The 27,537-nt window shown below is 50.0% G+C and overlaps 4 protein-coding genes across 15 annotated transcripts; all 4 read left to right on the top strand.

The window, feature by feature from the left end:
- The first annotated feature begins 332 nt into the window (after nt 1-332).
- Nucleotides 333-3,010, top strand: prxl2c (peroxiredoxin like 2C). 2 transcript variants are annotated; one of them, XM_067231929.1, is made up of 6 exons: nt 333-707; nt 999-1,067; nt 1,172-1,225; nt 1,299-1,404; nt 2,115-2,249; nt 2,452-3,010. In XM_067231929.1, the coding sequence occupies exons 1-6, from the start codon at nt 528-530 to the stop codon at nt 2,580-2,582; spliced, it is 675 nt and encodes a 224-aa protein (XP_067088030.1). In that variant the 5' UTR covers nt 333-527; the 3' UTR covers nt 2,583-3,010. The 2 variants fall into 2 exon arrangements, with proteins under 2 accessions (XP_067088030.1, XP_067088031.1); XM_067231930.1 differs by lacking the exon at nt 1,172-1,225.
- Nucleotides 3,011-3,289: 279 nt separating this feature from the next.
- cdc14b (cell division cycle 14B) lies at nt 3,290-15,897 on the top strand. 11 transcript variants are annotated; one of them, XM_067231920.1, is made up of 17 exons: nt 3,290-3,578; nt 4,948-5,038; nt 5,465-5,540; nt 5,829-5,921; nt 6,331-6,407; nt 6,555-6,621; nt 6,712-6,774; nt 6,877-6,964; nt 7,302-7,532; nt 8,061-8,199; nt 8,753-8,915; nt 9,113-9,210; nt 13,407-13,454; nt 13,549-13,680; nt 13,970-14,135; nt 14,557-14,622; nt 14,858-15,897. In XM_067231920.1, exons 1-17 carry the CDS (start codon nt 3,458-3,460, stop codon nt 14,876-14,878), a joined length of 1,740 nt encoding a protein of 579 aa, XP_067088021.1. In that variant the 5' UTR covers nt 3,290-3,457; the 3' UTR covers nt 14,879-15,897. The 11 variants fall into 11 exon arrangements, 8 of the variants coding, with proteins under 8 accessions (XP_067088021.1, XP_067088025.1, XP_067088026.1 ...); XM_067231921.1 differs by having other exon boundaries at nt 3,291-3,578; nt 13,564-13,680; XM_067231923.1 differs by lacking the exon at nt 3,290-3,578 and adding an exon at nt 3,869-4,673.
- Nucleotides 15,898-16,990: 1,093 nt separating this feature from the next.
- LOC136939044 (perforin-1-like) lies at nt 16,991-17,868 on the top strand. The gene is made up of 2 exons (XM_067231940.1): nt 16,991-17,148; nt 17,302-17,868. Exons 1-2 carry the CDS (start codon nt 17,053-17,055, stop codon nt 17,710-17,712), a joined length of 507 nt encoding a protein of 168 aa, XP_067088041.1. The 5' UTR covers nt 16,991-17,052; the 3' UTR covers nt 17,713-17,868.
- A 2,751-nt stretch (nt 17,869-20,619) lies between these two features.
- lzts3b (leucine zipper, putative tumor suppressor family member 3b) lies at nt 20,620-25,492 on the top strand. Its single transcript, XM_067231907.1, has 8 exons — nt 20,620-20,950; nt 21,245-21,823; nt 21,944-22,380; nt 22,542-22,703; nt 23,072-23,200; nt 23,410-23,601; nt 24,095-24,325; nt 24,632-25,492. Exons 1-8 carry the CDS (start codon nt 20,620-20,622, stop codon nt 25,490-25,492), a joined length of 2,922 nt encoding a protein of 973 aa, XP_067088008.1.
- Nucleotides 25,493-27,537: the final 2,045 nt, after the last annotated feature.

Here is a 27,537-nt window from a genome sequence, read left to right as displayed (position 1 = left end):
GCGGGGGATGACGCTGGAGGCTTCTCCTGCCTGGTTCACAATAAAAATAAAACACGTTTCTATGTGGAATCCACACTGCCACTAAGTGGTTTGATGTAAGAATTGCATGTACGTTTTTAAATAAGTAGTTATGCCATAGGTCAGCGCTTTAACACCGCCATCTGGAGGTTTACTGCGAGACCGTCACCTGTAATTCTGACATTATACCACCAAATGGCGGTATTGAAACGCAATAATGTCCATAATAAAAAGCGTAATCATGAAGAAAACAAATGTCCAACTCCGAGTCGGGGAAATTAAAAAGTGTTCAAAGTTGAACGCACATGTATTTGGAGCCCGTGGATGGAGTGGTTTGAAAGCTAGAGATTTGACACCGCAAGAAAATTAGCTGAATATCCACTCTGTGGCTGTGTTTACCTCGCTCCCTTGGCCGACCTGCAGCCAGCTTCATCGGCAACTCCCCAAAATAGCATGCATAGAAGGACGGCCTTGAAAGAATGTAGGCTAGGCCTACTCTGCGCTGCACCATGGCGACAGAAGCACCAATAACCCAACAAATTACAACTGATCACCGGGAGAGGACAAGACCGTGTGTGATTATTCGTCTCGAGGAAATAGAGGACTGTTTAATTTACAATCGACACGGGGTTTCATTCCATTTCAAAGAATTATATCAAGAGAGAAAAGCAATCATTGTGTTTGTGCGGGTATGAAACTTTTCCTACTCATTTTATGTTTAGGAAACTTTTAACTTAAGACGAACATTAACGATAGACCCAAATGGATACCACTACGATGAGTTCCCTGCCGTTAAAGCTGAATTATAGACATGGAATAGAAGATACACTAATAACACGTTTAGTTGTGTGAAATCAGATAGCTAACTGATTCTGATTGCGCTGGCGTAGCCAAAGCTTCTGTAAAGCGACTGTAAAAACATTTGTTAAAGGCAAACGCAAATGTAAAAAGGCTTCTAAAAAGTCAATCAATTCCAACAGAACTTCCTGTGTTACACGTGCAAGGAATATGTCGACGACTTAAGCAGAATACCCCGAGACGTGTTGAAGGTGAGGTGAGACCTGGAGATGACGTTTGTCTTTGGTTGATGATCGTCATTAATATACTGTCAGTCAGGCTTCATCATAAATGTATCTTTGATTGATTTATCCAGGAAGCTGGCGTTAGACTTGTTGTGATCGGACAATCGGCCCATAGACACATAGAGGTATCTTTTATATGCAGATATGAACCATGTTATTTTGAGGACTGTCCCTTTACTGGCGTCTTTTATGTTTCAGTCATTCTGCTCTCTGACTGGATACCCCTATGAAATATATGTGGACCCTGAGAGATGCATTTATAACAAGCTTGGTATGCAGCGAGGAGAAACCTTTATGGAATCTGGTAAGGAAACGATTTGACTGACGATATACCACACAAAGAAATGTGTTCTGAATACTACAGAATTTATTAGAATGCAATTGTCAGTGTTGTAAAAATGTTGAATGAATCTCTCTTTTTCTCTGTGTGTGGTGTTTATCTATTTGTGATGGTCTCTGTGTGGTATTTTGTGTGTGTGTGTATGTGATGTGGGTGGTATCTGTGTGTCTGCCTTTCTGCCTGTCTATGTGTCTGTCTGTCTGTGTGTCTGCCTGTCTGTGTTTCTGTCTGTCTGTGTGTCTGCTTGTCTGTGTGTCTGCCTGTCTGTGTGTCTGCCTGTCTGTCTGTCTGTGTGTCTGCCTGTCTGTGTTCCTGTCTGTCTGTCTGTCTGTCTGTGTGTCTGCCTGTCTGTGTGTGTGTCTGCCTGTATGTCTGTCTGTGTGTCTGTCTGTCTGTGTGTCTGCCTGTCTGTGTGTCTGCCTGTATGTGTGTCTGCCTGTCTGTCTGTGTGTCTGCCTGTCTGTGTGTCTGCCTGTCTGTGTGTCTGCCTGTCTGTGTGTGTGTCTGTGTGTGTGTCTGCCTGTCTGTCTGTGTGTCTGCCTGTCTGTGTGTCTGCCTGTCTGTCTGTGTGTCTGCCTGTCTGTGTGTCTGCCTGTCTGTCTGTGTGTCTGCCTGTCTGTGTGTCTGCCTGTCTGTGTGTCTGCCTGTCTGTGTGTTTGCCTGTCTGTGTGTAGCCCCCCCGAGCCCTCATGTGAAGTCCAGTATGTTGGTGGGCCACATGAGGAGCGTGTGGAGAGCCGTGGTCAGCCCAGCCTTCGACTTCCAGGGTGACCCCCTCCAGCAGGGGGGGGTCCTTATAGCCGGCCCAGGTGACATGCTAGCTCACACTTTCACCTACAGACTGAGTCCTAAGAGACATACACATGTTGAAAGTAGAGCAGAACATCAAGTGGCAGAAGTGCAGGGTTCTAAAAGTGTTTTGGTGGTCAGTCATTTCACTTCCCGCTGTCACGTTACTCCTTCCTGTGTCATGTTACTCCTTCCTGTGTCGTGTGTGTTCTGACTCTGCAGGCTCTGAGGTCCACTTTGCCCATCTGGACATGAACCGTCTGGACCACATGCCCATCACCTGGATGCTGCAGCAGGCTGGAGTGCAGGAGACTCTGGACCTTAGTGACAAGCCCAGGATCCTCCATGTGTAGCATCCTTGTAGTCTGGGCTTGACTGTGTAGCACTCTTGTTAGCCTGATCTGACTTGGCTGCTTGTGGTCTGGGTTGTAGTCTGGCCTGGCCTGCTTGTGTCTGGGTTCTGGCCTGTCCTGGCCTGCTTGTGTCTGGGTTCTGGCCTGGCCTCTATCCTGGCATCAGTGATGCCAGTGGTTTAGCTCTGATCAGCTGTGTTTACATTTAGTCATTTAGCAGATGCTCTTATCCAGAGCGACTTACAGTATGTATTCTTACTATGTGTATTTGTTGATAGAAAATGTCTGGCCACATTTCCAGATGGTTATCTGATATACTTAAGTTGAACTTTCACAACTGATTGAACATGATTTTATGCCAAAAGGAGGATATATATTTTTTTTTATATCTAGAATGAATGGTGGAATTACTAAACAAATAATGTACATGTTGTCATCATTTTGCCATCATCTCTAGTTGTTAGTGTCCTGGAGTTTAGGGGCAGCATTCTCCGGGTGCTATGTCATCACTGCCCTTCACACAACATTGATCCTGTTCCTATCTCGACCTGCTTTATAAGGCTAAATGATCCTTATTAGGGTTCATGGACAAGCAGGAGAGAGAGGGGTGGCCGAACAAGTAGCTTACGTCACAGGCTGGGGATACAGAACCGTGCCCTGCGCTGAGACGTCACCATTAGAAAAACTGCTACCGGGAACATAGCACTACACTCTCTCATATATATATATATATACACACACACACACACACACACACACACAGCTGCTCCCCATATCACGCACCAGCAGAAGAACCAGCGGGATGTCAAATTGAAGCTCTTTTCCGCGCTGCGCGCTACAGATCTCGCCACTCTATTTGGAAGTGTTCACCATGCATGCATAAAGCGAGGATGAAGCGCAAAAGCGAGAGGAGGCGGCTCGAGTCACGGAAAAAACGCTGTGCAGCTAAGAGCTTAGAGGCGGAGCCAAAGTCCGATATTTACATAACTATAACAGGTAAGACTGCGGAACGAACCCGTAAACTCCGCACACGGCCTGGCAGCGGTGTTTGCTTAGCCAATGTGCGTGGCTACAGATTATTTACGATACAACAATAGTTCATAATTTTCAGCTTTTTGATCTAAAATGGCGACACCATCTGTTTCTGTTGGTTAGTACAAGTGCTCATTTAAATTGTCCACGGGACCACGTAGCCTACTCATTTATGTTTCTTGCTGCACTGGTGGTTGAGGACTGATTGCCTGTCACTAGCATCTGGAACGTCGTTGCCCAGTGGAAACACATATTTTGTAATCGTTGAGTTTGGCTTAGTTGACGTGGTCAAAATAAACTGCAGCATTGCAGTTGGTCTGTTGACACAGACGGAGGCCTAAAATGGGGCCCATGACGTGCACTGACCGTTCATAAAATAGTATAATTTACTGTCAAATCAATCTCGTTTAAAACTTTGTCTGTGCTTGGGAATCGCGAGAACTACAAAGAGTTCTGACGGGAAGGGATAATAGTTTCCTATTGGCCAAGCAACGCAATTCTCCTAGCAACGGCTCGGGCAACCTTCCAATTAGAATGTCGTATATCTCCCGATGCAGAACTTTAAAAACGCTAGAACGAGAAAGCGGGTGATTGACGTGTCTACCGTACAATAGAATCGCGTCCTCTTTTCTTTGAGCCAATAGCGTAGCTCGATTGTTACTATGACTCGATGGGCGGACACCTAGAGTTTTCGTCCAAACTCATTTTGAGCACAGTGCGCACCTTCCTTGCTGGGCTGTTAACACTTATTTTCTTAGCCTAGCAAGCTGTAGTTTTTAGTCCGATTGTTTAAAATCCGTGTTTATGATTGGAAGCTATAGAGGACGAATCCAGATCAGTAGTTGAATTAGTCATACAGCTTCCTGAAGAAGGTTTTTCTCCACTACTTCGAGTGCGTAGTTGAGTTGTACTTGTGATTGTGCATTGATTGGAGCTTTTCCACTGCAAGGCTCCTAGAAATACTTAGGACTGCATGTCTTTGATGTTTAGAGTTGGCTAAAGTCGCTATCAAAATGACTGAGGACTATATTACAAGTAAAAGCATTGAATTAATAAAAGGTAAGTGTCTATTCTTAAAACCAATCTGCCCTTCGTCGTCAAAAAGCACTGAATAGCTTAAACGAAACGGATGGTTGTAGTTAGCTAGCTGAGTGTGTTGGAAGAGAAAGGACATCATTCATCGGGGGCATCTCTGTTAATGAGATTCAAACTTAAACAAAGCTGGCACATGTTGTTTTTTCCCCTTCTCATTGCACACACTTATTTGTTTGTGCCTGTTAGCTTGTCCGCGTCTGCTTCTCTCACATCCGCATGCCATCGTCTGCTCCTGCAGGTCAACTCTATTTTGCCATCCTGCCCCAGAAGACCAGAAGTACTTGCGAAAGGCACTGCTTCTGCATAGACGATGAGCTGTCCTACGAGAAGTAAGTTGTTATTATGACAGGCTAAGTTGTTACCAAGTTACAATCGCTCAAGATGTTGTGTTCTCCTAAAGACTTGGCCACTGCCCACAACTTTGAATGGTGTGTGTTTACACTTGACAACTGTAGGCAAGCATTGATTTAGTCTTTATCTGTGCCAATAAAAAACTTACAGAGAACAAGTTGGAACATGCACACAGGGCCCAGTGCTGTCTGCAAATCTCCACGATAAGCAAAGAGTAATAAATTATATAGGGGAACAAAACAAAAGTAATTTATAGTTAACGCACCATGTGTTAAACTAGCTGAATGCCCACTTATGCATCATGCGGCATCACTGTTTGGTGACTAAAGTGTATTTGAGAGTCTGCAGAGCATGTTTTTAAGAGTCTGCAGAGCCTCTAACAGACTCCTGGTGTGTTCTCCCAGCTTCTACGCGGACTTCGGACCTCTCAACCTGGCCATGTTTTATCGCTTCTGTTGCAAGCTGACAAAGAAGCTGAAGGTATGCCCAGCCAATCACCTCTCACCCACAGAGCCATCGATCCTGGTAATCCTAACCAAACAGTTGGTGTCCCAGAGATGGGACAAGGTGAAACCTTTATGTAATGCAGCTTCTATACACTCGTCCATACAATCCAAGCTTATCAACAACGTAACACTATTCCTCAGTTCATAACAGTTCATAAACGCCTCAGAGAGCCTCCATGTGTTGGCACTCAGGATTCTGGGCTGTATGGACGTGTGTCAGATGCTGTTCCCCTTCTGACTGTCTCTCCCTTGTGTCGGCCAGTCCTTCTCCCTGGCCAAGAAGAAGATCGTCTTCTACACCTGCGGAGACCAGAAGAAGCAAGCTAACGCGGCCTATCTCATCGGCTCGTACGCGGTAAGCAAACCGCCTGGACCGCGCCGGCCTCACACTCCGACTGGAGGCTGAAGCCAACTGGAGGCTGAAGCCAACTGGAGGCTGAAGCCAACTGGAGGCTACACAGTGCTGATAAACACAGCCTGTTCCTTGATTCTGATCAACAGAATACCGTTAGAATTCCGCACTTCTGATCCTGTTCTGCTGTACATTCTGTGTGCGCTATTTGTTTGTTGCTTTGGATAAAAGCGCCTGCTTGCTGAGTGAATTGTGATGAGTCTAGGGGAGGAGGGATGAGTCTACCTGTCTACAAACAAATTTCCCCTAGTGGGATCAATAAAATTCATTGATTGATTGATTGAGGGGAGGAGGGAGTGTTGGTGATGAGGAGGAGAGCGGCTGTGTTGACTTCTGAGCTCTGTTGGTCCAGGTGATGCACCTCCAGATGAGCCCAGAAGAGACCTATGGGCTGTTGGTGTCCAGGTACTCCACTTACCTTCCCTTCAGGTAAATGCACGCAGGACACACCTGCACACACACTTGCACTTTCTGTGTTTAGCTTGTTTGGGTTTTTATTTCAAGTACAAACTATGCAACTGCTTTTACGAAACCAGAATTCATTATGAATTGTGTACATTTGTATTTTGTTTACAGAGATGCCTCTTTCGGCACCTGCCTGTACAACCTTAACATCCTGGACTGCCTCCGAGCCATTCACAAGGTAAAGCAGAACACCAGACACTTCTCAGTTTGTAGCTAGTCAGAAACCATCACGCCTCCACAACATGTCTCCTAACGATGTGTTCTCCAGGCGTTGCAGTTCGGCTGGCTGGACTTCTCCAAGTTTGACGTGGAGGAGTACGAGCACTACGAGGTAACAGTGAGTGTGTGTGTGTGTGTGTGTGTTTGAGAGAGAGAGAGAGAGAGAGAGAGAGACATCCAGAGTGACGGACTCTCTGGGTTCCCTGTGTTGCAGAGAGCGGAGAACGGAGACTTCAACTGGATCATCCCCGGGAAGTTCCTGGCCTTCAGTGGCCCTCATCCCAAAAGCAAGATGGAGAACGGTGGGTGGCCTGTCGTCTCTGTTGTGTCATGAGTCTAGACCGGAGTTGCTCCGTCTGTCAGTCTTCTCCTGAGGGCCCAGTTGGACCTTTTAGTTTCCTCAAATGTGATTTTATAAATACAGGTGGATCAATAGTTTCCCATACAATTACATGTCATCTGTTTCAGAGAGAGACAAAGATAAACGTATTCACCATAAACTGAGTTCTGTTAAATTAGCGAGGTAGGATTGCCATGACAACCAGCCTGGTTAAAATGTGTTTCTGAAGGAGGGCTCATTTTCCTTTCTGTTAATCTCCCTCTTCTCTTTTATTCTGTCTCTTCCCTCCCTCCCCCCAGGTTACCCCCTCCATGCTCCAGAGGCTTACTTCCCCTACTTCAGGAAGCACAACGTTACGACTATCGTCCGGCTCAACAAGAAGATGTATGAAGCCAAGCGCTTCGCGGCCGCGGGCTTCCAGCACCACGACCTGTTCTTCGTGGACGGCAGCACGCCCACCGACGCCATCGTCCGCCGCTTCCTGAACATCTGCGAGAACGCAGAGGGAGTCATCGCAGTCCACTGCAAAGGTGACAACACAGATCACACCCTTGGCACTTTGCTCATCTCATCACCAGATCACACTCTGTTGTGGTTATTTTTACTTTCAGTTTTACCTGATTTACTATCAGTTTTACCTGATAGTCTGATTTCTTTAGCCAACATTCAGAATGTTATTCATCGGTTCTGTATATGCATCCTCCTACAGTACATCAACATTGTATTCAGGGAGTCAGGTGGCTGAGCGGTTAGAGAATCGGGCTAGTAACCAGAAGGTCGCTGGTTCGATTCCCGGCCGTGCCAAATGACGTTGTGTCCTTGGGCAAGGCACTTCACCCTACTTGCCTCGGGGAGAATGTCCCTGTACTTACTGTAAGTCGCTCTGGATAAGAGCGTCTGCTAAATGACTAAATGTAAATGTATTCATTTAGCAGACACTGTAGTCCAGGCCACATAGGGTTTGTAGAAAATACTACATCAGAAGATTTTCTAGGCCCAGTGTAAAGTAACCACATCTCATCTTCCAGGCACAGCGTAACAGTGTCCCTGTGTTTCAGCTGGTCTGGGCAGAACGGGGACTCTGATTGGCTGCTACATGATGAAGCACTACCGTGTGAGTGCGGCCGAGGCGATCGCCTGGATACGGATCTGCCGCCCTGGCTCTGTCATCGGGCCGCAGCAGAACTTTGTGGAGGAGTGAGTCTCTCTGCGCCATGCATGTCCTCTCCAGCCCTGCCCGTAGCCAGGCCCCGTAGCCAGGCCCCGTAGCCAGGCCCCGTAGCCAGGCCCCGTAGCCAGGCCCCGTAGCCAGGCCCCGTAGCCAGGCCCCGTAGCCAGGCCCCGTAGCCAGGCCCCGTAGCCAGGCCCCGTAGCCAGGCCCCGTAGCCAGGCCCCGTAGCCAGGCCCCGTAGCCAGGCCCCGTAGCCAGGCCCCGTAGCCAGGCCCCGTAGCCAGGCCCAAGTTCTAGTGAGGGACAATCACAGATGGATATAATCAGCTCTGTGACATTTTCATTGGAAATTTGGAGCAGGGTCATATTTAAGTATGTGGGTGTTCCTCCTACTAGCATTGTATCCGTAACCATGGCTGTTAGTCTCTAAGCTCGTCCATTAAAAACCAAGTTAGGAAGGGTATTTTGTGATCATACTGGTGTTGGATTGATCCAAGGACATGGTGTCCTCCCATGATGCACTGCAAGCAGGAGAGGAGAGTGTTCACGTCTGGCTTTTCCTCCCATGATGCACTGCAGGCAGCAGAGCAGCTTGTGGGTGGAGGGAGACGTGTTCCGGGAGAAGGTGCTGGGCGAGCGAGAGAACGGCAGGACGGCGGTCACACGGATCCTGTCGGGGGTTGATGACATCACCATCACCGGGAGCAACAAGAACTGGTCGCCCCAGAGAGAGGAGGACTTGGTGGGTGCTCACTGAGCCGAGTTCAGCTGGTGACACTCTTCCCCCCCCTGCAGCGAATAGTTGTTGGGAAGCAGGGTGTGAGAGTTGGTTGTTGCGTAGTGACGTGCGTAGATCGTCATCACGGTATCTTAAAAACCCAAGATGTTCGCTGCATTTCCTGGTTTGACGTGTCCCACCCCCCCGTCTTGTGTGGTCAGTACAACGAGGAGGACGAGAGGAACAGTCTCACGCAGGGGGACAAGCTGCGGGCGCTGAAGAGCAAGAGGCAGGCTAGGGCCTCCACGGGATCCCTGTCGTAAGTGGCCCGGAAATTACAATTACTACATTTCCCACAATGCATCACAGCTTATTTGGGCTCAGTGCTGAAATAAGCCACCCTGTGTCCTTTCCCCTCCCTCCCTCTCCCGGCCCAGCCTCCCTCCCTCCCCTCTCCCGGCCCAGCCTCCTTCCCTCCCCTCTCCCGGCCCAGCCTCCCTCCCTCCCCTCTCCCGGCCCAGCCTCCCTCCCTCCCTCCCCTCTCCCGGCCCAGCCTCCCTCCTGGCCCAGCCTCCCTCCTGGCCCAGCCTCCCTCCTGGCCCAGCCTCCCTCCTGGCCCAGCCTCCTGTTTCTGCTCAGCCAAACAGTTCTGTTCTGCTGATCTAACGTTGCAGTTCGCCTGGCTTGACTCCCCGAGTACTGCAGCTGAAGACACTGGCTCCGTAGCTTAAAGTGTTGCTAAACATGCCGAAGTTTGCCGTTCGTGAGTGTTAACCACAGAGGTTTAACTTGTTCTGCTGTTTAGTTACACTTAAACTGGTGAGTGCTGTGTTCTGTAGCCGACCAGAATCTATCCCAGGTGTGTGTAGCTCCTAGGCTGCTGGCTTCAGGACGTGTTGGTGTTCCTCTGGCCTGGAGCCGCTTTCCAGGGCTTCAGCATGGCTGATCTCTGTCCACCTTTCCCCTAACATCTCTGCTGTCTCTAACTCTCTGAGGTCACTCTATCACAACAACCAGTATCAACCTAGAACAGTAACCGGTTGATGTTGGCATGTTATAAAGCTAACCCTAAAGCATATTCAAGATCCCCGTAGTTTGATCTGAGCATCCTGGCTCCTCCCCCCAACACGGCCTTGGCTCCTCCCCTCCACACAGCCTTGGCTCCTCCCCTCCACACAGCCTTGGCCCCTCCCCCCCACACAGCCTTGGCCCCTCCCCCCCACACAGCCTTGGCCCCTCCCCCTCCACATAGCCTTGGCTCCTCCCCCTCCACATAGCCTTGGCTCCTCCCCTTCCACATAGCCTTGGCTTCTCCCCCTCCACACAGCCTTGGCTCCTCCCCTTCCACATAGCCTTGGCTCCTCCCCCTCCTCACCCCCTTTCTGCCTGATGGATGTTTTCAGGTGACTGGACTGAGGTGTGTGTTTAAACTGTGTGTATACCATGTGTCTTTGTACAAGGTGTGTGTATTCTGTGTGTGTACCTGTACCAGGTGTGTGTACCTGTACCAGGTGTGTATACCTGTGGGTTTTGTTGTCCCATGTCAGCCAGGCGCTAGTGTTCTGCTGGAGCCTGGTGGGGTGGGCGTGGCCTGAATGCTGCCTGCCGCTCAACAGGTAGCAGGGGAACAGGTGACAGAGAGAGAGAGACAGAAAGAGGGAGGGAGAGAAAAGTGGATGAAAGACAGAGGGGATGTGAGTGTTTCTGTATCCCGGAGGTAAGCGCATGTCACTTCCTGTCTTAACTGACGACCACTTCCTGTACACGTTTTTTGCTGTGCTACATGAATGGTATGGCTTATTGGAATGGCTAGCCCTGGGTGGACTGGTCGCCCTGCTAGCCTGCTAGCCCTGGGTGGACTGGTCGCCCTGCTAGCCTGCTTGCCCTGGGTGAACTGGTCGCCCTGCTAGCCTGCTAGCCCTGGGTGGACTGGTCGCCCTGCTAGCCCTGGGTGGACTGGTCGCCCTGCTAGCCTGCTAGCCCTGGGTGGACTGGTCGCCCTGCTAGCCTGCTTGCCCTGGGTGAACTGGTCGCCCTGCTAGCCTGCTAGCCCTGGGTGGACTGGTCGCCCTGCTAGCCTGCTAGCCCTGGGTGGACTGGTCGCCCTGCTAGCCTGCTTGCCCTGGGTGAACTGGTCGCCCTGCTAGCCTGCTAGCCCTGGGTGGACTGGTCGCCCTGCTAGCCCTGGGTGGACTGGTCGCCCTGCTAGCCTGCTAGCCCTGGGTGGACTGGTCGCCCTGCTAGCCTGCTTGCCCTGGGTGAACTGGTCGCCCTGCTAGCCTGCTAGCCCTGGGTGGACTGGTCGCCCTGCTAGCCCTGGGTGGACTGGTCGCCCTGCTAGCCCTGGGTGGACTGGTCGCCCTGCTAGCCTGCTTGCCCTGGGTGGACTGGGCCATGCTAGCCTGCTAGCCCTGGGTGGACTGGGCCATGCTAGCCTGCTAGCCCTGGGTGGACTGGTCGCCCTGCTAGCCTGCTAGCCCTGGGTGGACTGGTCGCCCTGCTAGCCCTGGGTGGACTGGTCGCCCTGCTAGCCTGCTTGCCCTGGGTGGACTGGGCCATGCTAGCCTGCTAGCCCTGGGTGGACTGGGCCATGCTAGCCTGCTAGCCTTGGGTGGACTGGGCCAATGCTAGCCTGCTAGCCCTGGGTGGACTGGGCCAATGCTAGCCTGCTAGCCCTGGGTGGACTGGGCCAATGCTAGCCTGCTAGCCCTGGGTGGACTGGGCCATGCTAGCCTGCTAGCCCTGGGTGGACTGGGCCAATGCTAGCCTGCTAGCCCTGGGTGGACTGGGCCATGCTAGCCTGCTAGCCCTGGGTGGACTGGGCCAATGCTAGCCTGCTAGCCCTGGGTGGACTGGGCCATGCTAGCCTGCTAGCCCTGGGTGGACTCGGCCATGCTAGTACACAGGTCACAGGCAGCTCTCTTGCACACGGAGAGAGATCACACACGCTCGCTCTGCTCAATGCAACCCACAGTATCTCCCCCCCCTCCCACAGTATCTCCCCCCCTCCCACAGTATCTCCCCCCCTCCCACAGTATCTCCCCCCTCTCCAATGGTTCCTCCCCCAGAGAAACACACGTCACACCTCCTCCAGACCCTCACCTGATACCCTCACCTCAGTGTTGTCAGGGTGTGTTTGGTGTGACCGGCTCACGTACCTGTGGAAATCTGAACTGACAGCATGTCCTGTGTGATGTTCTACACACCTTTAACGCATGATGGCCTCACTAGGGACGCATGCCCTGCTGTACTCAGGACTTGTGTGAACGTGTGTATCGTGAGGTATTGTCAGTGTTTAATGCCTGTTCTGTTCTCCACTGTGACTGGGTCTGTAGCCGCCCGTAGGACATGCTGAACCCTTCTTCTCTTCTACATAAACTGTGGGTTTCCGAGTAACTACTAACCCTGCCCATGCCCTTGGAGTCCAGTAGTCTGCCTGGAGGGTGTGGGTTTTTAAATTATTTATTTGTAATAATTAAAATGGTATTTAGACCCATATGTTGTTGTGGAGAAAGGCCCATGACCCAGTCCCAGCGGACACACAAAACATCCCTAAATCCTTCACCATGTCTCCCCTCTCTCCTCTCTCCTTGTGTTGTGCTGTGTGTCGCCCATCTCTCCCAGATGGCAGCTAGCCATGCTGCTCTGCTCCCTGAGCAGCCTTGCCCTGTGGTGGATTGTGTTTGGCTTCCCTCCCTTCCTGCTGCATTTCTGTCTAGACGGCTTAGGATTTCACTGAGGTCCGTCCCTCAAATCCTTCCCCCTTTCCCCCTTCCCCTCACTCCCCCTGTCTGCCTGGACCCTAACTGAGAATGCTGTAAGTTTCCCGCCCCCCCACCAACACACACATTTCCAACCTCCTCTCTGTCTCAACATAATAATTACCCAGCCCTCCCCCTACCTCCCCCACTCAGACTTCCTGGTTGCCATGCCACTTCCTGCCCTTAAAGGAAGTTGCCTTTTTAATCATAATTATTTATTTATTTGCTATTGAGCTGGAGATTGTAGAGGGAAAGGTCTTTCTCACAGCTTACTTGCAAATAATTCACCTTTTTATTGATTTGATGTGAATGTTTTGGTTTATTGGCCTCTGGGTGTGAGAGACGAGATCTACTTGTCTTGATTTCAAAGCAGGGCGTAAATATCTTCGTATCAGTGGAGTATCATCCAGTGAAAACACTGAATGGCTGAACTCGGTTTGCTGGTCATGTATTGTTGCAGGTCAAACTCCTCAACACTAGATGGCACCAGTTAGATGCGAGAACTAGGAAGTGGGCTTCTCTCTGCCAGCTTGCTTCTTTCACAGCTTCGCATCTTAACCCCTCATCCGATTACTGAGGGGAGTTCCTGTTACTGTGGTCACACTTTGATAATCATGGTCCTGAGAATGTTCTGGATGAAACTGTGGCTGCTTCCTGTCTGCGCTCACATCCCTCCCCTCCTCCCCATCACATTGTTCTATGCTGAAGTTTTATCCATTTGCCTGTTTTGCTTTAAAACAAAATTCCTCCACAGACAAGAGGAGAACAAGATTCACACCAGGTCATCATCACAGTCTCTAAGGTGTGTGTGTGTGTGTGTGTGTGTGTACAAAATACAGTACAAACTGCTTCTCAGATCTGTGTTCTGACTCCAGTGTTCCGTGTTCTGACTCCAGTGTTCCGTGTTCCAGGATCATCCTGCAGTCCAGTGGACAGAGCGTCAAGGTCAGCCCCTCCCACTCCTCTGACGACTCCGACACCAGGAAGAGAACACGCACCTCACTTCCTGCCAACTGTGTCGGAGGCAGGTTTGTGTGGCCTCAGTCTTCCTCTCCTCCCCCCCCCAGGCCCTTCCCTCTCCTCCCCCTAACCCTCTCCAGGGTTTGGGGGAGTGATGCTAGGCAGATAAAAGGCAGGATGTTTGCTTTTAGTTTTACGTTACAGTTCTGAGGATATTGGAAGTGATTTAAATGATGGTTATCATATGATGGTTATATTTATAGAAGAGCAGAGCTGCTGGATTGACTGAGCTTGCTCCATCTGCATGCTAGTTTGTTAGCTTGAATTTAATCCCTCCCTCCATTCTTCCTCCCCCAGCCCCCTGTCCCACAGTAGACTAGCCAGGTCGCTAGGCAGCTTGCATGTGGGGGCCTGCCAGAGGCAGCAGCCATGTGACCCGCCCAGCCCGGCCCCCGCTGGAGGCCCGGCCCCCGTTAGCATGACTCAGGCCCAGCAGCAGCAGAGCCTGCTGGGGCCTCAGAAGGCAAGACCCCCTCCCCACCCGCCTGGAACCCTCACCCTGTCAGACTCAGATGCAGGATGTCCTCTATAGCTCTCACACTGCAATCTCTCTCTCACTCACTCACACACACACACACTGCAATCTCTATCTCTCTCTATCTCTCTCTCTCTATCTCTCTCTCACACACGTCTGCTAGCTTCGTCCTCCTCGCCTACCCCCCTCAGCCTTGCCCCCCCAGTGGCCATCTTGCACGGTGTGATTCGCGAGCACACGATTTGCTGTTGCTTTTCTGACCCATCTTGCAGCTTGACTGTTTTTCCTCCATTTCCTGGTTGCAGCTTCCTGTGTTTACCTCCTCCGCTAACATTAATCAGAACCCCTATTTCGTTTCTTTATCTCCTTCCCCTCTCCCTATTCTTTTACGTTCCCCTCTCTGTGACAGACGCACTGTGTCCAGAGGACGAACGCCCCGCTACTGTCTGCAGTCAGTACGCTTTACGAGATTATGGTATCTAGTATACTATCTACCTCAGTTCTCCTGTTGTGTTCGTCTGTCTCTTAGATCCAAACTGCTCGCTTTCTCCAAATACAATACCGACGTGGGTTGAATGCATGTCTGAATGAGGAGTTTGACACCCTTTTCGAATGCTTCTAGATTTGGTAGTTTATAAGGAACACTGTCCTTACAGAGCCTGTGCTTCCGTAATTATGTTTTTTTTTTCTTTTTCTCTTTGTCCCTTCAGTCACTCCATACCGACGGCTAGAGCTCCTTTACTACGCTGAGACAGAAAGTCCGGATGACAAGAAGTCCACTCATAAAGATTCTGCATGTGGACATTTTGTTTTCAAGATTCTTTTTTGAGAAAAGGGGTCTACTTTTTTTGTGTTTTCACTCGTAGTGAAAGGGAAGACTTTAATGATCATGATTCTCATTTTGAACAGTTAGGAGGACTATGTGATGTCAATGACTTATGGCCAACCCCTTTTTATAAATGTGAAATATGCCATGTGAAATAATATGCCATACTGTATACTCTTTACCTGGTGGCTTACACAATAGACATGATGCCATAGTAGATATTAATCCTTTAGACATATCTTACTCGTTTGGCTGGTGAGAATATGATTTGTTCCTTGCAAGAGTAATTTAGAGAGAGATTTAACTTTGTAAAGTTAAATTTTTACTCATGCTCAGTGATTGTGCAAAGCCTTCTGGTCCCTGACAGCTGATGAGGGATGATGTTTCTGCAGCCGCCAAAGCCACCCTCTCCCTCAGTGTGTTCCACCCTCTCCCTCAGTGTGTTCCACCCTCTCCCTCAGTGTGTTCCACCCTCTCCCTCACTGTGTTCCACCCTCTCCCTCAGTGTGTTCCACCCTCTCCCTCAGTGTGTTCCACCCTCTCCCTCAGTGTGTTCCACCCTCCCCCTCAGTGTGTTCCACCCTCCCCCTCACTGTGTTCCACCCTCTCCCTCAGTTTGTTCCACCCTTCTGGAAGTCAGTACAGCCCATCATCTACACTCTCCAGGCTAGTCGGATGCTAAACTGCTACTTTTACCTGTAAATAAGTCCACCTTTTGATATACAAAAAACTATAATTTGTATTTTGTAAATATTTTGTACTTGTTTGATGAATCATGCTATCACAGTGATCAGTGAGCATGGGTGATAGAGAGACAGTCTTTTTCATCTGCCATGCACTTACTATACCTGATCAGAGTCCATGAAATATCACACACTGCTCTCCTAAATAAACACACTTCTGTGCCCTTATCTCTCCACAGAAATCAGCGGCTCGTTTAACTCCTTATTTACTTCAAGCTTTCCATGAAACGAAACACATCTTAAAACAAATTAAGAGTTAACTTGCTGTATTGTCTTTCAAACCTTACTAGAATGCCAGGAATCTGTGTGTGGGTGTGGCTTGATCAGGCTGTCTCGTGAACCATGTACTCTAATATCAGAATCAGAATTCGGTTTATTCGCCATGTATGTTATACAAACACGGAATTTACTGTGGCAGGGAGGTGCAACACTAAACATATACGAATCTTAAATTAAGTAAAGGTACAGAAGTTTAACCATTCCTAAGAACTAAACAATCTAAGAATAAAACAATGTAAATACAGAATTAAATATATATAAGAATAAGGATAAGAATGATATGAATGATAATATGGTTGAAGTTTGGCAGGTGCCTGTATCAGTGTCCAAGGACGTGCAGTGAAGCGGCAGAAGGTGTTAAAGTATCCTATATTAGAGGTGGTGTTAAAGTATCCTATATTAGAGGTGATGTTAAAGTAGCCTATATTAGAGGTGGTGTTAAAGTATCCTATATTAGAGGTGGTGTTAAAGTATCCTATATTAGAGGTGGTGTTAAAGTAGCCTATATTAGAGGTGGTGTTAAAGTATCCTATATTAGAGGTGGTGTTAAAGTATCCTATATTAGAGGTGGTGTTAAAGTATCCTATATTAGAGGTGGTGTTAAAGTATCCTATATTAGAGGTGGTGTTAAAGTATCCTATATTAGAGGTGGTGTTAAAGTATCCTATATTAGAGGTGGTGTTAAAGTATCCTATATTAGAGGTGGTGTTAAAGTATCCTATATTAGAGGTGGTGTTAAAGTATCCTATATTAGAGGTGGTGTTAAAGTAGCCTATATTAGAGGTGGTGTTAAAGTAGCCTATATTAGAGGTGGTGTTAAAGTAGCCTATATTAGAGGTGGTGTTAAAGTATCCTATATTAGAGGTGGTGTTAAAGTATCCTATATTAGAGGTGATGTTAAAGTACACAAAACACAGAAACACAAAAATAATTATCCTGGCCTGGCGTAGTAAATGATGTAATGGAAAGGCATACACGAATCCGACAAACAAGAATGTTTTTTTTAATTCACCTGTTGAAACACTGCCCATTCTCACAAAGCACCCAAGGTTGCAACATGGTGATGTGTGCCAGGTGGCTGGTCTTTATAAAGAAGAGACCTGCAGAAGGACATTCTGGACGCAAAACAGAAGACCATCCTGACACCATACAGGTAAGGGCTTCTGTACTGGCTGACCATTGATATTCATACATTTCATGCTCTGACGAGCTGACTTTACATGACTGAATAGTGGCAGAGAATGGAAAGGTTTTCATCGTTCCCCCTGATATCCCATCCTTGTTTCCTGTCTCTCCCCCTGAGCAGCGAGCCAGTCCTCTGAGCATCATGGCTTCCTCTCTCACCCTGGGTGTGTTCCTCCTCTCTGCCCTGGCCACCGTCCACTGCGGCACCGTCAAAGTCTGGGGCCTGAGAGGATCGGGTCTCAGTGGAGACGCCACCAGCGCTCCTGACGTCTACGTGAAGGTGTGGTGCGGTGCGGTGTCTGGGGGCCAGACCAACATCATCGACAACAACCACAACCCTTCCTGGAGCAACCAGTTCACCTTCACCAACGTGCAGGCCGGCTCCAGTCTGAAGTTGGAGGTGTGGGATAAGGACCTCAAGGTCAACGATCACCTGGGCACCTGCTCCAGCACCATCAGAAATGGAAGCAATAACAAGGTGGAGTGTTCTTTGAAGAAGGGCCGTTTAACCTACTACTACAGCTTTGTGTAGGCTGGGCTGTCAAGTCATGGGAGAGCATATGCATCCTGTGTGTTTATTAGAATCAGGCTTTCATGTGTGAGTTTGTGTAAGAGTCACTGTTTTGTCCTGGCTGAATCCCAGCGTCACATTGGCTGTGTTACTCTGTCACCCTGGGCCCTGTCACCCTGTCACTCTGTCACTCTGTCACCCTGTCACCCTGTCACCCTGTCACCCTGTCACCCTGTTACTCTGTCACCCTGTCACCCTGTCACCCTGTCACTCTGTCACCCTGGGCCCTGAGCCATACTAAATTACCAATAAAGATCTCCTCCGCAGAACTCGCTGTATTTGTCTTTCAAACCTTACTAGAATGCCAGGAATCTGTGTGGCTTGATGAAGCTATCTCGTGAACCAGGTACTCTTAATATGTTTGAAGTTGAAGTTTGGTCGGTGTCTGTGTCAATGTCCAAGGACGTGCAGTGAAGCGGCAGAAGGTGTTAAAGTATCCTATATTAGAGGTGATGTTAAAGTATCCTATATTAGAGGTGATGTTAAAGTATCCTATATTAGAGGTGATGTTAAAGTAGCCTATATTAGAGGTGGTGTTAAAGTATCCTATATTAGAGGTGATGTTAAAGTAGCCTATATTAGAGGTGGTGTTAAAGTATCCTATATTAGAGGTGGTGTTAAAGTATCCTATATTAGAGGTTATGTAAAAGAGGCAGGTTCCTGCTGTTAGAGTTATAACAGGTATGTCTAATAAAGGTCTATCATGTGATAGGCCTAAATAGGCCTAGCCTGCCGAAAGTACAGAATCAGAATTCGGTTTATTCGCCATGTATGTTATATATAAACACGGAATATACTGTGGCAGTTAGGTGCAAACACTAAACATATACGAATCTTAAATTAAGTAAAGGTACAGAAGTTTAACTGTTCCTAAGAACTAAACAATCTAAGAATAAAACAATTAAAATATAAAATATATATAAAAATAAGAATAAGAATGAACAGCATGAGTGGTCAACATAGTGCAATAGTGCAATCAGATACTGGGTTAAATAATTAATGAATGTCAGTGGGAGTCCTTGGCCTTGTTGAAGAGGCCAGTAGCAGATGGAAAGAAACTGTTCTTATGGCGTGAGGTTTTGGTCCTGATGGACCGCAGCCTTCTGCCGGAGGGGAGTAGCTGGAACAGGGAGTGTCCAGGGTGGGAGGGTTATAGTATGATACTGATGCTGTCAGTTTCTCTATGAACGTGTGCATGTGCAGTTGAATTGCGTGTCTCAAGGGGGCGTTTCTGTTCAGCTGAAGGGGTGTGGTCGACTGGGGGTGTGTCTCTCAGCTGATGCACGCATCCGACGCTGACTCCATCATCAGCATCCACCACCGACTGCAACCGAGGACTGTAACACGGAGAAAACGGACACTTGACAGCATTTTCGCAACCCAGCGAAGCTGGCCTTGTCAGTCTTTTTGTAACAGACATCTGTTTCGTGTCGCGAGGTGCTGCAAACAGTGAGTATCGTGATGATCTGACGAGATGATACGGCCGCTAGATCAAACACACTGCGTGACAAGACGGTCAATAGCATGAGCATAGCGTATTACGCATGTTCGCCAACAAATATGAATTTTCCCACCGAAGCCGTTAATAGCGAAGAGCTGTCGTGTCAATCTTCGTGCGGGTACTGCATCAGCCGCCCTAACCGCTTGTTGGGGTGGGAAGCAGGGGTGCGAGGGAGGGAGTCGTGAGAGAGATTGGGGGGCGAGGGGGATGGACAGCGACAGTAAAGAGGCAGTTTATTCCACAACTACACACCTCCACATGCAAATAAAGATGGAGTGAAGTAGGAAAGAGGACGAGTGGAATAGGCCTAATGTAGTCTATGACAGGCCGTCTAGGGCGAAATTCCTGAAAGTATGAGAGGCCGTCTAGGGCCAAATTCCTCACATGTACTCATCACTTGTGCTACCCCATGAAACAGTCATACACATGCACTCATCAGTTATTCTTAAGAACTGTTATACTGATCTATACTAACAAAGTTAATCATTGAAGTTGAGAAGTAGCCTAGGCCTACATGGAGTTGTATGACCCACAGCACGTATTTTATAAAGATACGGCAAAAAAAGACAAATGTTGCCACGTTATGTTATGCTGCCACGGCTGTTGGAATTACAAGTTGCCTAAATATAGCCTATGCCATGTTTATGTACCATGTCAGCTTGAAATGTGAAAAAGGAAAGCTCAGGGGAGGAGTTGAAAGGCTTGGTGAACGGTGCGCGTCTGGTTTTGCAGCAGTGTGTCCCAGGTGTCTACGTCCTAGTAGTCGCCTCTCACTCTGTCTCTCTCACTTCCTGTATCTCTCTCACTCTCTCTCTCTCTCTGTATCTCTTTAACTCTCGCTCTGTATCTCTCCTCCTCTCTCTTCCCAGTGCAACTGCTAAATATGCTAAAGTATTATCACACTATGGTGTTAACAACAATTTGATGGATATTTATCCCCCCTGCCCTCCACACACACGCACACACACACAGATCATGTCAGTGTGATGTTCTCAGTCTAAGCTCTTATGAGGATGTTACATGAATGTTAGTGATGTCCATCAGATAGTCGTGATGTGTAGGAAGTTTGCAGTTTGTCTCATGATGATGCAATCACACACACACTCACACACTCAAACACACTCACACACTCACACACACACTCTCACACAAGATGTGAATTTGCGTGTGCTCAGTCTGTATATCTATGTATAATTATCTCTCCCTCTCTTCCTCTATCCCTCCCTCTCCCCCCCCTTTCTCTCTCTCTATAGTGAGTTTGCCTCAGGTGCCCCCCTCATCCTGTATGGACCCTCACCACTTTAGAGTAGTTTATGTGTGACCCCCCCAGCAACCCTGACCCCTGACCCCTGACCCCTGACCCTAGGATGGGAAGTGTTGGCAGTGGGGTGGCGGGGGAACAGGAGTTTGCCATGAAATCTGTGGGCACTAGGACCACGCTTCCCCGAGCCCCGCCTCTCTCCCGCAGTTGCCCTGCCGACCGCAGCAGCAGCGCGGAACGGCTGCCCCACCCCCCGGCAACCGTCTCCGAGGGAACGGCGTCCAGCGACGAACGAGGAAGCATTAGCATTGGCACCGGGACGGACACCTGCACCGGGACAGACCGGCCAAACGGCTGCGAGCTCACCTCCACCGCCAACGCAGAGCGCTCGGTGGGGGGCGGGGCAAATGGACACCGCGGGGAGGGGGGTGCGGAAGGTGCCAGGAGGGAGAGGGAGAGAGAGAGGGGCGATCGGGGTAGAGAGAGGGAGAGAGACTGGGAGAGAGAGAGGCTGGAGAGGGAGAGAGAAAGGGAGAGGAACAGAGAGAGGGAAAGGGAGAGAGAGCGTGCAGAGAGAAATCGTGAGAGGGAGAGAGAGAGGATGGACAGAGAGAAGGAGAGGGAGCGAGAGAGGGGAGAGAGGGAGAGAGAGAGGGGAGAGAGGGAGAGAGAGAGAGAGGGAGATGGAGGAGTGAGTCTGGAAGTGTGTGGTAATGTGGTGGAGGGGGCAGAGAAGAGTGCAGGGGCAGCGACCCAGCCTCGTCACAGAGTCAGGACCGACCAGGACACCCAGCCTCATCACAGAGTCAGGACCGACCAGGACACCCAGCCTCGTCATAGAGTCAGGACCGACCAGGACACCCAGTCTCATCACAGAGACATGGGGGTCAGGACCGACCAGGACACCCAGCCTCGTCACAGAGACATGGGGGTCAGGACCGACCAGGCCACCCAGTCTCATCACAGAGACATGGGGGTCAGGACCGACCAGGACACCCAGCCTCATCACAGAGACATGGGCGTCAGGACTGACCAGGACACCCAGCCTCGTCACAGAGACATGGGGGTCAAGACCGACCAGGACACCCAGTCTCATCACAGAGACATGGGCGTCAGGACCGACCAGGACACCCAGTCTCATCACAGAGACATGGGCGTCAGGACCGACCAGGAAACCCAGTCTCATCACAGAGACATGGGCGTCAGGACCGACCAGGACACCCAGTCTCATCACAGGGACATGAGGGTTAGGACCGACCAGGAGATCAACCCCCCCAAGATCCTGCCTGTGTCTGGGAAACTGGAGCAGGTTGGTACCAACCTTTCAGTTTAGTTTTGGGTTTGTGTCATGTCTTTTATATTTTTCTTTTTGATGTTTTGCAATTTGTTTGCAAGTAAACGGTCTCTCTTTCTCTCCCTCTCCTCTCTCTCTTTGCAGAACAACTCTGGGCTCGTTCGCCCGTCGGCCTTCAAGCCGGTGGTCCCCAAGAGCTTCCACTCTATGCAGAACCTGGTGGGCCAGATGGGGGGGGAGGGCAGGGGGGAGGGGGGGAGGCCCGCGGGGGGGCGCAGGGAGGGAGGAGGAGAGGAGATGCCTGAGGCCTTGCTCCTGGACCAGGAGAGCCCTGTGAGGGGGCGGCAGGCGGAGGGAGGCGGGGGGAACGAGGCTGGGGGCCCCCAGGGAGGCATGTCCGACTCCCTGACCAGCCTGCCCACTTACGCTGCCTCAGGGTCCGGGCCCCCGGCCCCCCTGGCCCCCCTGGCCCTTCTCAGCGCCTCCACCAGCCACATCAACAGGCTGGGCACCCAGGCAGCACCTCCTGTCCTGGAGAGGCTGGGCTACCACCTGGACACACCTGGATACCAGGTCTGTACCAGCACAGCATGAGAGTATAGGATACTACAACACAGTACTGTATAATACAGGATAGTACAGCACAGCTGTATTAGTAAGTATTTAATCAAATGCACTTCCTGTACATGGGTGAGGGGGTGTGTCTTCTTGATCATGTGACCTGTGTCCAATAGAACGGTGCCTCGGACAGTGGCCACTCCTCCTCGGGGAAAAGCTCCTCATCCAATCAGAGGCTGAGCCACCTGGGCGATGCCCCCGCTCCCCTCCGCCCCTCCCCTTCCTCCGATGACATCATCCAGGACCTGGAGGACAGACTGTGGGAGAAGGAGCAGGAGGTGAAAACTTGGTCCCGTAGCCCTGTACCCTCTCTCCTCATCCTCCCATCTCCTCCCTATGCCCTCTCTCCTCATCCTCCCATCTCCTCTCTGTACCCTCTCTCCTCATCCTCCCATCTCCTCCCTGTACCCTCTCTCCTCATCCTCCCATCTCCTCCCTGTACCCTCTCTCCTCATCCTCCCATCTCCTCCCTCTACCCTCTCTCCTCATCCTCCCATCTCCTCCCTCTACCCTCTCTCCTCATCCTCCCATCTCTTCCCTGTACCCTCTCTCCTCATGCTCCCATTTCCTCCCTAAGTTTTCAGTGAATCTATAGAATGAATATAGAATTGTTTGTGCTCCATCTCCCCCTCCTCTCCTCCTCCAGGTGCTCCACATGCGTCGTAACCTGGACCAGAGTGAGGCAGCCATCGTCCAGGTGTTTGAGGAGAAGCAGCGGGTGTGGGAGCGCCAGATGGAAGAGCTACGACAGAACTATGCCTCCCGCCTGCAGCAGGTACAAACACACACACACGCTACAAACACACACACACACACACGCCTCACGCCTGCAGCAGGTACACACACACGCCTCCCACCTGCAGCAGGTACACACACACACGCTACAAACACACACATTCACCACACACGCAATCTCTCAATCTATGGTCAATGCTCTAACCACTAAACTAAACTCACTTCTACACATTTCTGTCCTGTCCACAGGTGACACGGCGTGCCCAGCGCTCCCAGAATGCACTGCAGGCCCAGATCACGCGTCTGTCGCAGGACAAGCGACGGCTGCAGGAAGAGATGGCCGCCCTGCTCGCCCAGAGAGAGGAGCTGGAGAGGAAGTGTTTGGATTACAGGAAGGAGCAGGCTGACATCCTGCCCCGCCTGGAGGAGACCAAGTGGGAGGTGAGGAGGGGGGAGCTGAGACCAAGTGGGAGGTGAGGAGGGGGGAGCTGAGACCAAGTGGGAGGTGAGGAGGGGGGAGCTGATACCAAGTGGGAGGTGAGGAGGGGGAAGCTGATACCAAGTGGGAGGTGAGGAGGGGGTAGCTGAGACCAAGTGGGAGGTGAGGAGGGGGAGCTGATACCAAGTGAGGAGAGTCTACATGAGACACATTAAGGTCCTCTGAGGTAGTTAGCAGGGAAACACTCATCAGAAATGTGTGCGGGTGGTGTGTGTGTGTGTGTGGTGTGCGGGTGGTGTGTGTGTGGTGTGTGTGTGTGTGTGTGTGTGGTGTGCGGGTGGTGTGCGGGTGGTGTGTGTGTGTGTGTGGTGTGCGGGTGGTGTGTGTGTGGTGTGTGTGTGTGTGTGTGTGTGTGTGGTGTGCGGGTGGTGTGCGGGTGGTGTGTGTGTGTGTGTGGTGTGCGGGTGGTGTGTGTGGTGTGTGTGTGTGTGTCAGGTGTGCCAGAAGGCCGGGGAGATCTCCCTGCTGAAGCAGCAGCTGCGTGACAGCCAGGCAGAGGCCAGTCAGCGGGCGGGGGACATGGTGGGGCTGCGGGGGCAGCTGAAGGAGCTGCAGGGCCGGCTGAGGGAGCGGGAGGAGGACCTGCTGGGCCTCAAGGACTCCTGCAGCGCCCGCGGCCTGCAGCTGGAGCGCTGCCAGGGAGAGCTGAGGAGGACTCTGAAGGAGGTGCACTATACACACACTTATATACACTATATATACACTAAATATATATACACTATACACATATATACATACCTGAAGGAGATGTGCTGCCCTAAAGACACATTAGAATATACTATATATACTATATATATATATACTCTTTATTTTATATATGTATACTTATTTGTTGGTGTTAGTATAAGTACTTAATATAAGTACACTTAATATTGTGATATACACGTAGGAGTGGCAGAGCAGGGGGGATTCTAACCCCCGCGCCTCGCCCGGTTAGAGGATGTGCTGAGTGAGTGTGTGTCCCCACTCCAGGTGGTCCTCCTCAGGGAGAAGTTGGGCGTGTTCGAGGCTGAGGTTCTGGGGCTGAAGAGGGCTCTGGGGGAGCTGGGGGGCGGGGTTGACCCCGTCATGACCCCGACCCTGGTGACGATGGGGTTCATCCAACCCTGGGGTCTCCACTGCCCCCGCAACCCCTCCGAGGCGGCCCCCGCACCCCTCGGCTCCGACGCCCTGCTCAGCCTGCAGAGCGATGAGGCCAAGGCCCAGAGGCAGGAGGCCCAGAGGCAGGAGGCCCAGAGGCAGGAGGCCCAGAGGCAGGAGAGGCAGCAGTGTGAGGAGGCCCAGTGGCGTGAGGCGCAGCAGCGCCAAGAGACCCACCTGCGCCAGGAGGCCCACCTGCGCCAGGAGGCCCACCTGCGCCAGGAGCCCCACCTGCGCCAGGAGGCCCAGTGGGAGGAAAAACCAGATCTGCGCAGGCAGCTGGAGCAGCTCCAGGGTGCTCTGCACCAGGAGAGGCAGCAGAGGGAACGCCAGGCGCTGAACTTCCACCAGGAGCGACACACCTGGCAGGATGAGAAAGAGCGAGTGCTGAAGTACCAGGCGCAGCTGCAGATCAGCTACGTGGAGACCCTGCAGAAGAACCAGGTGTTGGAGAAGCAGGTTGGACAGCTAGGGTCCAAGATGGCCACCCCCCCTTCTTCTTCCAGCTCCCCCCCACCTCCCCCTGCCCTGTCCCCACTCCTCCCCCTGCCTGCCGCTTCACTCCCTGCCCCCATCGCCCTCACCCTCTCCCCCCCCTGCGAGGAGCAGAAGGGTGCCCCTGCCCTGCACCAGCTGGTGCCCCCCTGGGCCGGACCGTCCCGTCTGGAGAGAATCGAGTCCACAGAGATCTAGTCCACTAGGGATCTAGTCCACCAGGGATCTAGTCCTCTAGTGATCTAGTCCACTGGAGATGTACTCCACCAGGGATCTAGTCCTCTAGGGATCTAGTCCTCTAGGGATCTAGTCCACTGGAGATGTACTCCACCAGGGATCTAGTCCACCAGGGATCTAGTCCTCTAGGGATCTAGTCCACCAGGGATCTAGTCCTCTAGGGATCTAGTCCTCTAGGGATCTAGTCCTCTAGGGATCTAGTCCACTGGAGATGTACTCCACCAAACCTGACTTCCACCACAGGCTTCAGACTGGCTGTTCAACGTGATTCAGTGCTCTACAATTAAACAACTTCACCTGCATAGCAACCGAACAAACTGCACCTGCATAGCAACCTAACAAACTGAACCGTAGATACGAGCCTCCAGCAGCTTCGCTACCAGAACGTCAGATATATCTAAGCAAGGCAGGCTGACTCGGCAAAACAGGCTGGTTCTGTAAGCAGGGAATCCAGATCTGTGTTTAGCTGAAACAAGCCTTGAGCAAATCCAAGGATGGTTTTAACCATGAAGAGTTTATTTAGGTTTTTTAGGACTAGAAGAGACTAGGATTTAGCACACTAGATTAAATCAGCATTTGTGGCCAGAGAGCGCCTTATATCTATCCAATAAGCGATGTCATGTTTAGGGTGATTTTTACATATTTATTATGAACTCTTATTTATATAAATAGGCCAATTAAAAGCGGATTCTTAGTTACTGTAACGTTAAAAAAATAAAATGAAAAAATCTGTTTTAAAAAGGGGGAAGGAATAAAAAGATGCCAATGTTTAAATATACATAAAGTATATATATACATACAAATACTACAATACTACAAAATAAATACAAAGGGCAGTATTGTTGCAGTTACTAACCCCAAACCAGGGGACATACATGAACTACTGTGTTTCAGGAGATTATTAAATAAAAAGTAGGTAATTAAGTCAGTTTGTTGGGTTTGGGTCAATTTCAATCTCAGTCCACTGAGGAATACAACTGGCACTGAATAAAAATATCTGAATCCTTCGACCCCATGCAAGTTTTGTAGTTCTTGGTTCCATCGTGATATTAGAAGATCTGCTATCGAACACAACGTCAATCAAGGCTTTGGTAAAACAAGAATCAGGGAAGTTTGAGACAGTCTCTCCCACGCTGCAGAGACTGCAGATGACCACTAGGGGTCAGCACAGAGACGTGACAGGCCCTACCAGTCCACATCTCTTCCTCAATGAATCAGAATCAGAATCAGAAAGGGATTTATTCGCCATGAAAGTTTGCACAGACAAGGAATTTGCTTTGGCAGGAAGGTGCATACAATAAACATATACCTAAAATTTAAATATGTGGACTAACTATACTAAGGGTACATAAACTAGCAGTACTAAGTGGGATAAATATAAGTTGCCGTAAAACTAAGTGGGATAAATATAAGTTGCCGTAAAAATGGAAACTTGTGCAAAGGGAACGAAATTAGAGGCACAGAGATGGCAGAAAGTTGTTTATTATTATTATTTAGCAGTGCCATATGCCCCAAAATTCAGAGGTACTACAATGGAGCAGGCTACAGGCTCTAGTGAATGCCTAAACTGTAGAATTTGAAACGACACAAGAGAGAATTATAAATATATATTTATACATTGTTGTCTGCGTGCGTGTGTGCATCTTAGAGTGCCAAATGGAAATATGAGAGAGAGAGAGAGACAGAGAGAGAGGGAGAGAGAGAGAGAGAGAAAGAGAGAGAGAGAGAAAGAGAGAGAGAGACAAGAGGTCAGCATTGAGTTAGACAGGCTTGGTGATTGAGGATGGAAAACAAAACTAAAGAGATTGTGAAAATCAGAGTTTTTCACTTTTCCCGGGTAAATATAACTACTATTATAGATCTACTATAAAACTACTGCACTAGACGTTCTGGAGGAGGGGAAAGCTGGTGGTTTGGGTGTAAATATGTTGTAGCTTTTTAAACGTGTTTATGCCAGCATACAAAAATAATACTGTGCACTCTGCATTTTACAGAATAGTTGTTGG

This window comes from Osmerus mordax (assembly GCF_038355195.1).
Source record: "Osmerus mordax isolate fOsmMor3 chromosome 28 unlocalized genomic scaffold, fOsmMor3.pri SUPER_28_unloc_8, whole genome shotgun sequence".
In the NCBI taxonomy this organism is placed as follows: domain Eukaryota; kingdom Metazoa; phylum Chordata; class Actinopteri; order Osmeriformes; family Osmeridae; genus Osmerus; species Osmerus mordax.
The sequence above is the reverse complement of the archived record's forward strand: the minus strand, read 5'-3'. Positions and strand labels throughout refer to the sequence as shown.

Bases quoted from the DNA above. Each gene is read 5' to 3' on its own strand.
- prxl2c (XM_067231929.1), top strand. From the start codon at position 528: ATGGCGACAGAAGCACCAATAACCCAACAAATTACAACTGATCACCGG. The intron at 708-998 runs GTATGAAACTTT...CAATTCCAACAG, and splicing joins CAATCATTGTGTTTGTGCGG to AACTTCCTGTGTTACACGTG. The intron at 1,068-1,171 runs GTGAGGTGAGAC...TGATTTATCCAG, and splicing joins TACCCCGAGACGTGTTGAAG to GAAGCTGGCGTTAGACTTGT.
- cdc14b (XM_067231920.1), top strand. From the start codon at position 3,458: ATGCATAAAGCGAGGATGAAGCGCAAAAGCGAGAGGAGGCGGCTCGAG. The intron at 5,541-5,828 runs GTATGCCCAGCC...TGTGTCGGCCAG, and splicing joins AGCTGACAAAGAAGCTGAAG to TCCTTCTCCCTGGCCAAGAA. The intron at 6,622-6,711 runs GTAAAGCAGAAC...TGTGTTCTCCAG, and splicing joins GCCTCCGAGCCATTCACAAG to GCGTTGCAGTTCGGCTGGCT.
- LOC136939044 (XM_067231940.1), top strand. From the start codon at position 17,053: ATGGTGATGTGTGCCAGGTGGCTGGTCTTTATAAAGAAGAGACCTGCA. The intron at 17,149-17,301 runs GTAAGGGCTTCT...CCCCCTGAGCAG, and splicing joins ACCATCCTGACACCATACAG to CGAGCCAGTCCTCTGAGCAT.
- lzts3b (XM_067231907.1), top strand. From the start codon at position 20,620: ATGGGAAGTGTTGGCAGTGGGGTGGCGGGGGAACAGGAGTTTGCCATG. The intron at 23,602-24,094 runs GTGAGGAGGGGG...TGTGTGTGTCAG, and splicing joins TGGAGGAGACCAAGTGGGAG to GTGTGCCAGAAGGCCGGGGA. The intron at 24,326-24,631 runs GTGCACTATACA...TCCCCACTCCAG, and splicing joins TGAGGAGGACTCTGAAGGAG to GTGGTCCTCCTCAGGGAGAA.